This window comes from Corapipo altera, unplaced genomic scaffold, assembly GCF_003945725.1.
Source record: "Corapipo altera isolate COAL_440 unplaced genomic scaffold, ASM394572v1 349, whole genome shotgun sequence".
NCBI classification, from domain to species: Eukaryota; Metazoa; Chordata; class Aves; order Passeriformes; family Pipridae; genus Corapipo; species Corapipo altera.
In genome coordinates, this window is record NW_020884997.1 from 831,468 (window position 1) to 844,242 (window position 12,775).

General features: G+C 66.1%; 2 protein-coding genes across 2 annotated transcripts in view; both read left to right on the forward strand.

Moving 5' to 3' along the window:
* Positions 1–3,880: 3,880 nt before the first annotated feature.
* On the forward strand, positions 3,881–11,174 carry SEMA4B (semaphorin 4B). The gene is made up of 14 exons (XM_027666712.1): positions 3,881–4,024; positions 6,453–6,613; positions 6,856–6,918; positions 7,037–7,135; positions 7,240–7,351; positions 7,600–7,716; positions 7,817–7,974; positions 8,168–8,349; positions 8,448–8,595; positions 8,737–8,947; positions 9,028–9,143; positions 9,289–9,452; positions 9,550–9,644; positions 9,780–11,174. Exons 1-14 carry the CDS (start codon positions 3,937–3,939, stop codon positions 10,553–10,555), a joined length of 2,490 nt encoding a protein of 829 aa, XP_027522513.1. The 5' UTR covers positions 3,881–3,936; the 3' UTR covers positions 10,556–11,174.
* Positions 11,175–11,793: 619 nt separating this feature from the next.
* GDPGP1 (GDP-D-glucose phosphorylase 1) overlaps positions 11,794–12,775 on the forward strand; it is a 1,805-nt gene continuing 823 nt past the window's right edge. The window contains exon 1 of the mRNA XM_027666701.1: positions 11,794–11,904. Coding sequence (XP_027522502.1) covers positions 11,794–11,904 — 111 coding nt within the window. The remainder of the gene's footprint in view (positions 11,905–12,775) is intronic.

The window sequence follows — 12,775 nt, forward strand, 5'->3', positions numbered from 1 at the left end:
GTGTTTGTGAGCGTGCCTGTGTACACGCGTGTATGTATGTGCAAATGTGCTTGTGTGTGTGTATGTGCAGGGTGCAGGCACACCGGGGGCCATTTCCTCAGCCTGTTCCCAGACGTGTGTTTGCTGCCCAGGGCGTGAACACCCCGTGACCTCGCTGCGTGTGTTTACATGTGCCGGGTGTGCGTACGCCGTGGCTTGGCCGAGGGTGTGGAAGCGCAGGCACGGACGGTGCTTGGGATGGGTGTCATTGGCTACTCGTGGGGAGGCATGTTGGTGCACGCTCAGGGGTGGGACACACGTGTGCGTGGTGTGTCCCACTGTGTGCTGTGCCCTGGACACCTGCACACATGCTGTGTGTCACAGGCGTGTGGGCACAGCACCTGAGGAAGTATTGGGGCCCAGGCAGCCCCTGGGCTGGGGGCGCAGGGAGAGTCAGCATCCCATGGGCTGTCAGGTCACTCCATGGGCCCCAGTGCCTGCTCCACTTGGGCCTGGGGCTGCTTGGGGGGCTGGCACCCCCTCTGATCCAGGCATCACCATGGCAAGGGTAGCAAGGGTGCTGTGGGACTAAGGAGACCAGTGCTTGTTTGGGGTCTACAGAGCCTAAACTGGCTGGGAAGGGGGCACCCATCCCTGAGCCAGAACCCCCCATTCTGGCACTCCAGGGTTCCGATGTGCCTGCACTTGGGGCCCACCACCTTGCTGCCCACCAAGGCTGCTCGCTGCCAGGGGTGCCTGCTGGCTCTGCTCTGCCCTGTGCCAGGGGTACCTGACAAGCAGTAGGGGCTCAGGGAAGCATCCCATGTATCCTGCAGCCCCCTGGGCAGGCAGTGCAGAGGTGCAGGCACTGACATCACGGGGGACAACTGGGCTGTGGGGATACCCCATGGCCCTCAGAGCTGAGCCTCTAACATTGTGCAGGAGCAATTGGACAGGTGTGTGGTTTGGGGTACCTGGTGCCCTGGGTGCAGGGTCCCCCACAGCACCCTGCTGGGGCAAAGGGGCCTCTGTGGGGCAGTGAGGGGCTTGCTGTGTGCCACCATCAGACAGCATCAGCACCCCAGCCTGGAGGTCCTGGCAGCGGAGTCTGAGCTGGTGGCGGGCCAGGGTCATGGTGACAGCCCAGCTTTGCCCCATGGGAGGCTCTTGGCTCAGGCAGGGTGTCACAGCTGGTGCACACGGAATGAGGGATGCCTCGGGGTCCTGTGGGGAGCCCTCATGCCGCAGGCCAGAGGCTGCCCCAGCCCCTCATCCTGCTTGAGGCCTCTCCTGGGGGGCTGGTGGGAAGCAGCAAAGCTGAGCCATGCTCCAGCTGCGGCCATGCCTCCAGGTATCCCCATGCAGAGAGACCTGCGATCTCCGAGCAGCTGGTGCTGAGCAGCTGGAGCTGGAGCATCTGTGACTCGGCAGGGCCCACAGCCACACGCTGCAGGTGTGTGTCATGCGTGCTCACACGCTGTGCATGTGTATGGCCAGGAGGAGGGACCGCCTGCTTCTGTCTGGCAGCTCCCACAGCCAGCCGAGCCGGGGGCGCGTGTGTGAGCCCCGGGAGCTGGGGAGAGCCCAGGCACGTGGGCTGCGTGCGAGCCGGGTGTGGGTCTCTGAGCAGGGGCCGTACCCACACTGCTGCCCATGTGGGGCAGGCTGTGGAGGAAGGTGGGAATACACAGGCAGCAGCAAAATCGAGGCACACGCAGCCCTGTCCCCGTTCCCTGCAGGCAGCAGCAGCACTCAGCTCCACCACCACCTTCCCAGGCACCCGCTGCCAGTGGAACAGGGCGGCAGGAGCTGGCTTTGGAATTTGGTGCAGAAACCACCACCCCACCTGCCCACTGACCCTAGGCTGTGTGTTTTGGTGCTGCCCAGACACCCGGAGTGGTTTCCCCATCGCTGGCAGCAAGCAAGGAGGGTGGCATGGCCACCGCACGAGTGCGTGCCAGTGCCTGCAGCGGGGCACAGGGCACGCACGGGCCTGCGCGGGTGCAGAGTGGGACAGGGTGCTGCGGGTGCCTCCGGCACTGCCCCACTGGCAGCTGCGTGGGCAGGACGGGAGATAAATGGGAGTTTGGCGTAAACAGCCCCAGCTGCCAGCAGCACTGGAGCGGCACTTAAAGGCACAGGCTCTGGCCTGGCTCCACTGCCTGCTCCTGCCCTCCCTTCCCACTCTGCCTTCCCTCCCTCCCTGCTTGACCCTTCCCTCCTTCCTTGCCTGCCCCTTCCTTTCCCTCCTGCTCCTGTCCCCCCTGCCCACCCCAGAGCAGCTGCCCTTCCCACGGAGGGGTCCTGTCCTTGCTGTGTGCCATCACGCCGTGGTGTTGGCACTGCACTCCCACAGCCATGTGCAGGTGACGGCTCAGACCGCAGAGTCCCCCAGGGTGCCATGGGGTGCCATGGGGAAGGGGGCCATGTCTGCAAGGGGAGTGCCTGCTCCCACCCCACACAGGGTGACATGCCTGGCTGACTCCTGTCTGTCTGTGGCACTTCCCGGGCAAAGGGTGCTGATAAGGCCGGGGTGGAGCTGTGGGGCTGTCCCGGGCCTGGAAAGGAACATCAGGCTTCGTCAGGCACAGCGGGAGCAGCAAGGACAGGAAGGAAGCAAGGCCAAGGGGGACAGCGGGGTACCCTACAGCCCCAGCCCCTGAGCATCAGGTACAGCCCGGGAGCGGGCACTGTCCAGGAATGCTGAACAGGCAGAGTGTGAGAGTGTGGGCACAGTTGTTCCATGAATGTGGGGACAGCCATTAAAGGAGCATGGCTGCAGTTGTCCGGGGAGTGTGGGGAGTGCTCCTCCTATGCAGGGGGCTCACAGGGTGTCCCACCAGTGGGGTGCCAGGGCTGGGACTGGCCAGGCAGGGCATGCGTAGTGTTGGGAAGGGCAGCGGTGGGCACCCCAACCCCAGGAGAGCTGTCTGCTGCAGGGTAGCCCCCAACCTCCACCCCTCTGTCCCCCTGTCACCCCATTGCCATGGCGATATGAGGAGCTGTAATTAATAACAGTTGCGTGGGAGCTGCTGGCCAGGCGGGCAGCACTCCCGGGCGTGTGGGGACTGCAAATCCTCCCCACACCTTGGCCGGGAACAAAGCCCACCGAGGACCCAGGCAAAGGGTCCTGCCCAGCACTGCCTGCTCGGCAGCATGGCCACACCAGGACCCCCGGGACAGGCACAGGGGATGGCAAAGGATGTGTCCCCTCTGCCGGGTGCTGCCTGTGGGGACACCGGTACCAGCCAGTTCTGCCCGTGGCAGGGCTGGCACAGGCACCCCGTGGGACCCCACTGTTCCCGAGGGAGGGCAGGGAGCGCTGGGCTGTGCCAGGCAGAGCCCTCAGCTCCAGCAGAGCGGCCATGGGGCACAGCCTGAGCTGAGGGGCTGGGGGGGGGCTCTGGCAGCATCCGTGGGGCCGAGCTGTCCCCAGGGCAGAGACACCCCCAGCCAGTCCCTCCCGGGCCATCCCCGGGGTCCTGGGTCCGCCGGTTCTCCCTGCCGCGGGGATGGAGGGAGGTGCGGGGAGTGGCGGGGACAAAGCCCCGTCCCCTCCGGACCGTGACGGCCGCGGGGCGGGGACCAGGGCCAGGTCCCACCGGGGCGGAGCGGGGGCGGTACCGGCGGGAAACCGGCCGCCTCCTCTTCCGAGCGGCCCGCCCCGCCCGGGGCACCGGCGGGACTGGGGCGGCCGGAGCGGCTCGGTACGGCGGGGAACGGCTCGGCAACAGATCGGTAGTGCTCGGTCCGGTTCGGTGGTGCCGGGCGGGGCTCTGCGCGTGGCCGCCCCTCCCGGTGCCGAGCGGCGGGCGGGCAGCCCCGGGGCCGGGCGGGCGGCGGGGTCGAACCGGACCGTGCTGTACCGTACCGAGTCTCTGAGCCCCTTCTCTTCCTGCAGGTCTGCAGCGCCCGGGCGGCTTCGCGGCGGCGGCGGCGGCGGAGGCTCAGCCCGGGATGGCGACCCGGCCGGTCCTGCCGGTCCTGGCTGCGCTGCTGCTCTCGGCGGCTCCGGAGCCCGTCCCGCGGGTCAGCCTGCCCTACGGTGAGTGTCCGCTAACCTTCGGTGGGTGAGGGCCCGCCGGCACCGGGGAGGGGGGTCAGCCCTCGCCGGGGGCTCTGGCAGGCGTCCCCACTGGGGCGGCGGAGCGTCCCACGTCCCCCCGGGCTCCTCGCGCCGCGGGACGGGGCGGCCCCGCGTGGAAACGCCGTGTGACAGTGCCGAGGGTGCACAGCCCCTGCCAGGGACACGGGGGGACACGGGGACCCCCCCGTCAGCGGATCATGGACCGAGGGCTGGGGCAGAGCCCCGGGGATGCTGTGGGGCACAGGGACACACGTCTCTGTGTCCAGACCCCCACCTAGGGCGGGAGGGTCTGGGGCACCCAGGGGTGCTCATGTCCCTGCACACAGGGCAGTGGTAGCAGCCGTGTCCTGTACAAGATGGGATGGGCTGAGCCGGTCTGGGGCCTCTGCCTGTGGGTCCCCTCCCTGCTGAGTGTGTCCCCGGGGCTCCCCCAGCCCTGTACTATGCTGTGCTCAGCTCCGGGCAGCCCCAGGCCCCACTGAAGGCCCCCGTCAGCCACATGGCCCCAGAGCACTGAGGGCTGTGCTGGGCAGGGGCTGGGGAAGGACATCTGGGAGGGTGCTCAGTTAGGCAGAGCCCTCACGAGTGAGGAGCCTGGCTGCAGCCCCCTCCTGCCCTGCAGAGCCCCCCAGCAGCTGGCACAGGGTGGGATAGCAGTGGGGCACGCTCCTTGGGCTCAGCCTTGGCAGCTGTGTTGGGACGGGGGGGCTGCCCACAGGTGTCCAGGCTGGCTGCACTGCCAGGAGAAGGTGGCTGGATCCAGCTGCTCCCAGCCAGTGGAGCCCATCCCGTCCTGCGCTGGGCAGGGCCTGGGAGGGTGCCGTGGTTTGGGCAGCTGGGAGCACTCCCTGGCTCAGCACGCTGTGGCTCACTGGTGTGGACGTGGCCCCACCACGTGCTCCCGTGACCACTGGCCATGGCCGTGGTGGCACCAGCAGATGTGGGACCCGCCAAGCTGGATGGGAGGCTGGAAGCCAGCACGATGGCCAGCTTGGCGTCGTGCTGTGCTGTGCTGTGCTGCCCAGCCCTGCCTGCACAGGGCGGTTCTGCCCGTGCTCTGCCCACCTGAGAGTCTATGGGGCTGCAGCCACAGGCAGTGCCTGGGGGTCCCAGCTGGACCCCAGCACTGCAAGAGGAGCTGGGCAGGAGGCATGGGCCAGTGACTGGTGTGTGCCCAGTGGTGGCTCTGGTGGAGCATGGCTGCATGGGGCTGCAGTTAGTGGGAGGGAGGAGCTGGGAGCTGCTCCCCTGGGAGCGCTGGATGTGCCTGCAGCAGGTTTGTCTGGAAGAAGCAGGTCGTGTCCTGACAGGTCCCTGGCAGCCGCACCAGCAGCTCCCCATGTCAGGACAGCTCTGCAGGGTGCAGGGGCCCTGCTGCCCCTCTGCTGCCGTGCCCACCACAGGTGACATCGTCCCAGCACTGGGGTGCAGGACCCCTTGCAGGGGATGCCCTGGGGCATTGACTTCCCTCTCTCTGCACCACTGTGGGAGAACTGGAGTGGGTGCTGGGGCAGGGGCCAACTGAGTCCCCCAGGGTAGGGGAGATGCTGCCCCATTCAGAGGCATTTGAGGTGTGTGGAGCGATGGGGGGGAGAGCAGCAGGTTCCTGCCCCTCAGCACTGTTGCCTCACAGGTCCTCAAGTGCTTGTACTGGCTCTTACCTGGCAGAGACTGGCAGGAGCCCCAGGGCTATCCTGGTGGGGCTCTGGGAGCAGGCAGGGGGTCGGGGGAGGTCGGGGAGTTCCCAGAGTGTCAGAGGTCAGGGAAGTTGGCAGTATGAGTCAGCCCAACGTGTCTCGCTGACACAGCCAGGCCCATCTGATTCAGAGCAGCAGCAGGAGAGGAAGGGTTTCCGGGGCCAGGCCACCCACGCGGGACAGGACGGGACGGGCACTCCCTGACTCAGCACAGCCACTGCCCGTGTCCGGCACAGGCTGAGCCCCAAGGGCCAGGGTGGGCAGCACCAGGCTGAGCCCTGCATCCAGCACAGGCTGAGCTCTGTGAGCCGGGGCAGGGAGATGCTCTCCCTGCTGCGATGATGGGGTCCCCGTGGGCCCAGGCTGGGCTGAGCCTCCTGCGCCACGGGGCTGAGCCCTGGGGCTGTGTGCAGCTGGGCAGCTACCCCAGTGCTGGGCAGGGCTGCTGCAGCATCCCCAGGACCTGGACACAGCAGTGCCTCATGGCTGCCCTCGGGCACTATTGTGGCCGTGCACAGTTCACCGCAATGTGTGTGGTGCCACACGTGTCTGGCAGCATAGGCCAGATCCAGCCCTGGTTGCTCTGGGTGGGTGGCACGGCCGAGGTGCTGAGCAGAGGGGCCGTGGTGAGGAGTCTTGGGGGTCAGGTGCCCATATGAGACTGATGCCAGTCACTGTCCTCCCAACAGACTCAGCCGAGCGGGTGGTGCAGCGGTTTGAGGCACCCGGCGTGTCCAACTACACGGCCCTGCTGCTGAGTCCGGACGGCAGGACCCTCTACCTGGGGGCACGGGAGCTGCTTCTCACCCTTAACACCAGCCACTTCCAGCCCGGTGCCCCAGCTCGAAGGGTGAGCTTAGGGATGGGATGGGCTGCCCGCAGGGAGGGAGGGGGCACCTCGCCAGCTGGAGTGCAGGGGCTGCCCTCCCCACCAGCATTTTGGGTCTGAGTGAGCTGCTGTATTCAGGAGCAGCCACCCCGGAGCAGGATGGTTGGCGTGGGGAGGACGTGGGTGCTGGGGATGAGACCAAGGAAGGTGTGGGTGGACCAGGCACAGACAAGGGGCTCCCAGTGACTGTCCCCTCTCCACAGTTGGTATGGAGTGCGGATGAGGAGAAGAAGAGGCAGTGTGTGTTCAAGGGCAAGGACCCCCAGGTGAGCCCCACTACCAGTGGCTGTCAGGGGCTGCAGTGGAGTGGGCAGTGCCCATGCAGGGTGGATGCGGGTGGGAGGGCTGAGCCAAGGGCTGAGCTGGCTCCTCTGACCCCTGCAGAGGGACTGTCACAACTACATCAAGCTGCTGCTGCGGCTGAACAGCACCCACCTGTACACCTGTGGGACCTGTGCCTTCAGCCCAGCCTGTGCCTACATTGTGAGTACAGGAGCGGGGCCCCACTCAGGTCCCCCCACGCTGATGGGGCCCTTCAACGGGCACTGGGGTGAGCACTGCTAGCTCACAACTTTGTCCTGTTGCAGAACATGCAACACTTCAGCCTGGAGCGGGATGTGTCAGGGAAGGTGCTGCTGGAGGATGGGAAGGGACGCTGCCCCTTCGACCCCGAGTACCGCTCCACGGCTGTCATGGTCGGTAAGGCACAGTGCCCTGGAACTCTCACTCTCCCTGTGCTGCCTCAGGACTCTTGCCCTCCCTGCACCACCCTGGCACCTTCACCCTCCCTGCAGTGCTCTGCGGCCCTCGCCCTCCTCCCTGGGTCTCACCCTCCCTGCATCTGCCCCACCAAGCTGAGCCAGGGCCGGGCTGTCATGGACCCTGGTGGGGAGCGGGGCCGTGCCAGTGGCATGTGCTGGGTCTCAGCAGGAGCATCTCTTTGGTAGATGGAGAACTCTATGCCGGGACTGTCAGCAACTTCCAGGGCAATGAGCCGACCATCTCCCGCAGTCAGGAGAACCGCATTGCCCTCAAGACCGAAAATTCCCTCAACTGGCTGCAGGGTGAGCACTGGGGCTGGCACGGTTGGTCAAGGTCCTCATCCCCCAGAGCGTGGGAAGCTGGGGATAGGGCCAGTAGTGCTAAGGGTCCCTGTGTCCCCAGACCCCGTGTTCGTGGGCTCAGCCTACCTGCGCGAGAGCCTCCCTGCCGGCAACCCCGAGGGCGACGACGACAAGGTCTACTTCTTCTTCAGTGAGACTGGGAAGGAGTTCGATTACTTCGAGAACACCATTGTCTCCCGCATCGCACGTGTGTGCAAGGTGGGCACAGAGCAGTGGGGATGCCTGGGGGACTGTGCCTGGGATATGACTCACTGTTGGGGTGGGGGGTATGTGGGAGCACCCTGCACATTTCCAACCCTCAGTGCCTGGACCCCTACTCCACTCACCCAGCCCCTGAGGCTCCCCGTGGCCACAGCTGTGGTGTCACGCCCTGACCCGCTGTGCCACACAGGGGGACCAGGGCGGGGAGCGTGTGCTGCAGCGGCGGTGGACGACCTTCCTGAAAGCTCAGCTGCTCTGCTCACACCCCGAGGACGGGTTCCCCTTCAATGTGCTGCAGGACATCTTCGTGCTCACCCCGGGTGAGCTGCGCTGGAGGGACACGCTCTTCTACGGGGTCTTCACCTCACAATGGTGAGTGACAGGGACCTGGGCCACTGTGGGGGGCAGTGCAGGGGGTTCAGCAGAGGCAGAGGCCTGATCTTGCCACGGGCTCTGCCTCTCCCCACCAGGAACAAGGGGGGGCTGGGCTCGGCTGTCTGTGCCTTCCCCATGCGCAGCGTGCAGCGTGCCTTTGGTGGGCTCTACAAGGAGGTGAACCGTGAGACGCAGCAGTGGTACACGGACACTGGCCCGGTGCCAGAGCCCCGGCCAGGCACAGTAGGTGCCCCCTCGGCGCCTGCCCGAGCGCAGGACGCGACACAGCCCCTCGTGCTCTCCTGGTCCTGGCGGCCACCACAGCAGAGCCGCCCACCCACCCGCTGCCCTGAGGACTACCGAGCCCCTTCCTCTCCCCTACAGTGCATCACCAGCCACACGCGGCACCTCAAGATCAATTCATCGCTGCAGATGCCAGACCGGGTGCTGAACTTCATCAAGGACCACTTCCTGATGGACAGCCCCGTGCGCAGCCAGCCGCTGCTGCTGCAGAGCCGCCGGCGCTACCAGCAGATCGGCGTGCACCGCGCGCAGGGCCTGCACGGCACCTACGACGTCCTCTTCCTGGGCATGGGTGGGTGCAGGCAGGCTCTGGTGGGGCAGGGTGTGCACTGTGCGCCCTGGCCCCACTCAGCACAGCCCCTCTGTTCACAGATGATGGGCGGCTGCACAAGGCTGTGCGAGTGAACCACGGCGTCCACATCATCGAGGAGATCTGCCTCTTCCCTGACGGGCAGCCCATTCTCCAGCTGCTGCTGGACCAGGACCAGGCAGGAACCAGGGCAAGGGGGGAGGGACACAGGGGGGCTCAGCCTGCATGAGGCAGGTCCTGTTTGTGGGCTGGGAGACAGAGACCTGGGAGGGCAGGGGTGCACGGGAAACCACCCCCTGACGCTGCTGTGTTTCTTCTCACAGGGCCTTGTCTATGCAGCCACCTACACAGCAGTGGCCCAAGTGCCCTTTGCCAACTGCAGCCTGTACCGCAGCTGTGGGGAGTGTGTGCTGGCACGGGACCCCTTCTGTGCCTGGAGCCGTGGTGCCTGCCGCAGGGTCACCCAGCACCCCCCAGCACACCCACAGTAAGTGCTGCACCCATTCTCCTCCATTCCCCTGCATCCCGCAGCACCCCACTGCAACCTGCAGCACCCCACTGCCCTGACACCTGTCTGTCCCCAGGCTCTGGGCACAGGACATCGAGGATGCTGACACGGAGCGGCTCTGCCAGCTGGCCAATGCCTCCCAGCCCCGTCCCCGCATCCTCCTGCCCCCAGGTGAGTTCCTGTGGGGGCTACCATGGGACTGGGTGTCTCAGGGGCTCCCACACATCCCAGGCTCCCAATCTGCACCCCCATTACTCCCCCATCCACATCCAGGGTCCCCTCGCTGACCGTGAGTTCTGTCCGCAGCCTCGGGTGCCCCATGCCAACGGATCCAGCTGCCGCCCAACGCGGTGCGGCCGCTGCCGTGCCGGCTGCTCTCCAACCTGGCCTCGCGGCGCTGGCTGCACGACGGGGCACCTGTCAACGCGTCCTACTTGGTGCTGCCCGATGGGGCCCTCATCCTGGTGGGGAGCCCCGAGCGCGCAGGCACCTACGAGTGCTGGTCACTGGAGGAGGGATTCCACAAGCTGATGGCCAGCTACTGTGTGAGCGTGCAGGAGCTGGGCCATGGGCCGCTGGACCCTGGCAGGAAGGTGGCCTCCGGCCACGACGCCCTGGAGACGGTCAGCACGTCCCGGAGCACCTCGGCAGTGGGCAGCGCCGCAGCACGGCTGGATGGCAAGACCTACTGGACTGAGTTCCTGGTGATGTGTGTGCTCTTCGCTGCCGCCGTCTTTGTGCTGGCCCTCATTGTCCTGCACCGGCACCGTGATGGCATGAAGGCCTTGCTGGAGCCTGGAGACCCGAGCCGGCACCAGAAGCCACCTCGCAAGCCAGTGGAGAGCCTGCCCCTGAATGGCAGCAGCTTGCCCAGTGCGGCATCTGAGCACAAGGGCTACCAGGCCCTGCAGGACAACTACATCGTCAGCACCCCAGTGCACGAGCCCTCGGGCACACCACGCGCCTTCTCTGAGTCAGAGAAGAGGCCCCTCCATGTCCGGGACAGCTTTGTGGAGGTGTCTCCTGCCTGCCAAAGACCCCGGGTGCGCCTGGGCTCTGAGATCCAGGACTCAGTGGTGTGACGAGGATGAGAGCCAAGCCCTCGCCCGTGACCACCTCTGCTCTGCTGAGCCTCACCGGACCGTGCCGCGGCCGGGGTCTGTGTTGTCTGTGTGTGCATGCCTGGAGCCTGGTGCCCGTGGCCTGCGGCAGCACCCACCAGCCAGTGGGGTCTGGACCCCCAGGAGCTCCCTGGGCATCACCTCGGTACTGGCAACGGTGGGTGTGAGGGGTGCTGCATGCCTTCCAGGGATGTCTGCGGGACTGTGCCAGCCCAGCATCCCCACCGTGGGAATGGACACAGTGCCTGGCTCGGGCTGCTGGTGCGGCCCCGGCTCCGCAGGGCCCAGACCCCCTCTATGCAGAGGGCAGGAGGGGGCGGCCACAGCCCCCTCGCACCCCGACTCACTGTGATGTCCTGCTGTGGGACCCAGGGCCACACGTGCGGCCAGGTGGTGCCGGCCCCGTGGCATGTGCTGTGTGTCTGTGTTTGGTTCATTTTTAATACGTGGAAAATGTGAATCGTGTCCAGGGAAGGGGGCAGGGAGCAGCTCCCCCTGCACCGGGTGGGCAGAGACACCCTCATGGCCCCATGTGCGTGTGCAGAAATGTCAGTGGTTTTTATATAAAGTCCAGGTGTCTCCTTTGGACATATGTGTGTGCAGTGGGGCTGGGCGACTTCCCAGGCTGGAACCATCCTGGTGGCCCCACGGAGAGGAGCCATGTCCGGCTCTTGGTGCAGTTGGGGGAAGATCTGCTGTGGCTGCACCTCACTCAGTCAGGGCAGGAGGGCCATGCTGGCTGTCAGACTTGCAGAGTCCCCATGTGCTTGACTGAGCATTGGGCCAGGGCACGCGGGGCCCTGCAGCGTGGTGGCTGTGTGCCTGCCCAGGGCTGTGCCAAGGGTCCCTGTGACCCTCTGGCAGGGTGTCACTTGAGCAGCTGTCGGCTGTCTTGGGGCCGTGCCTGGAGCCCCATGCTGTGAAGGGCAGCGTGGTGGAGGCAGAGCGGGGCTGATACTGTCTTGACACCATGAGAAGCTGCGGAAGGCAGAGGTGAACAGGACTAAGAAAACTTGGTGCCTGGGGCTGGGAGCGGAGCAGCCACCAGCAAGAAGGGGCTGTGGCAGCCCCCTTCCCCAGGACCATGGTGTTGTGCTGCACATGGGACCCACTGCCCATCTAGAGACCACCAGGTCCTTGTCCCCATCCCACCCGGCTGTAGGCAGACCCCAGCTGCTTTGCTGGCAGGACCTGACTCCATGGTGACTGAGGACCAGGACTGGGACTACGGTGCAGTGCTGCTCATGAGCCCTTACACACCTTCACGCCTGGGAAGCACCAGCTGCACCAGGACGGGGCTGACGGAAGCAGTGAGTGCTGCACAGAGCTGGCGTGTTGAGGCAGGATCACCCCCAGGGACCAGCACTGCCTCACTCCCAGCTGGACCTGCACACTGCATTTCCTGCCCAGCCTGTTCTGGGACATCAAAAAAGCCACCGGAGGCGTTGGCTGGTGCGTTGCCAGCAGACACGGCCCTGGGGCCACAGGGGTACAGGCCTTGGCGGGCAGATACCGTCAGCTACACGGGGCATTGAGCTGGAAGGGCCAGCAGCACAAGGAGCGGGAGACAGAGTGTGAGAAACAGCAATGCCAGTGCCCCAAGCTGCTTCTTCCCAGCACAGGGGCTCTGCAGGGCCAGCTGGACCCCAGGCCCAGGCCCCGCACCAGCCCGGAGGGGCCGCTGGCTGCGGGCCAGGGCAGAGCCGGTGGCTGAACAGGCACAAAGGGCCCCAGTGCTGCCCACAGCGAAGGTCCCACTCGCCTGGCCGGGATTTCCCTCAGAAGCACTGAGATCTTTGTGCTGCCCAGAACTATCCCGTCATGGAGGAGGGAGGGAGGAAGGCAGGGAGGTGGCCATGGAAAGGGCTGTCACCGCGCAGGACGTGGGACCTGTCCCACAGCAGTGGCTCGTATATGGGCAGACGGGCCTGGCAGGGGCCTGTGTCCCCAGCACCCTCGTGGCACCCGTCCCGCAGCCAGACAAAGGCAGCAAAGAGTGAGGGTGAAACCAGAGCCCTTTATTTGTGTCCTCACAGGGGCTGGGGGAGGAAGAGGCCGGCGCAGCCAAGCAGCTGCTGGGCTGGAGCCAGAGGAGGGGCAGAGAGGGAAAGGGAGGAAGAGGAGAACAGGCTTTGAGAACGGTCAGTGCTGAGGCAGCACGGGGGAGTCCAGCTGCGCACC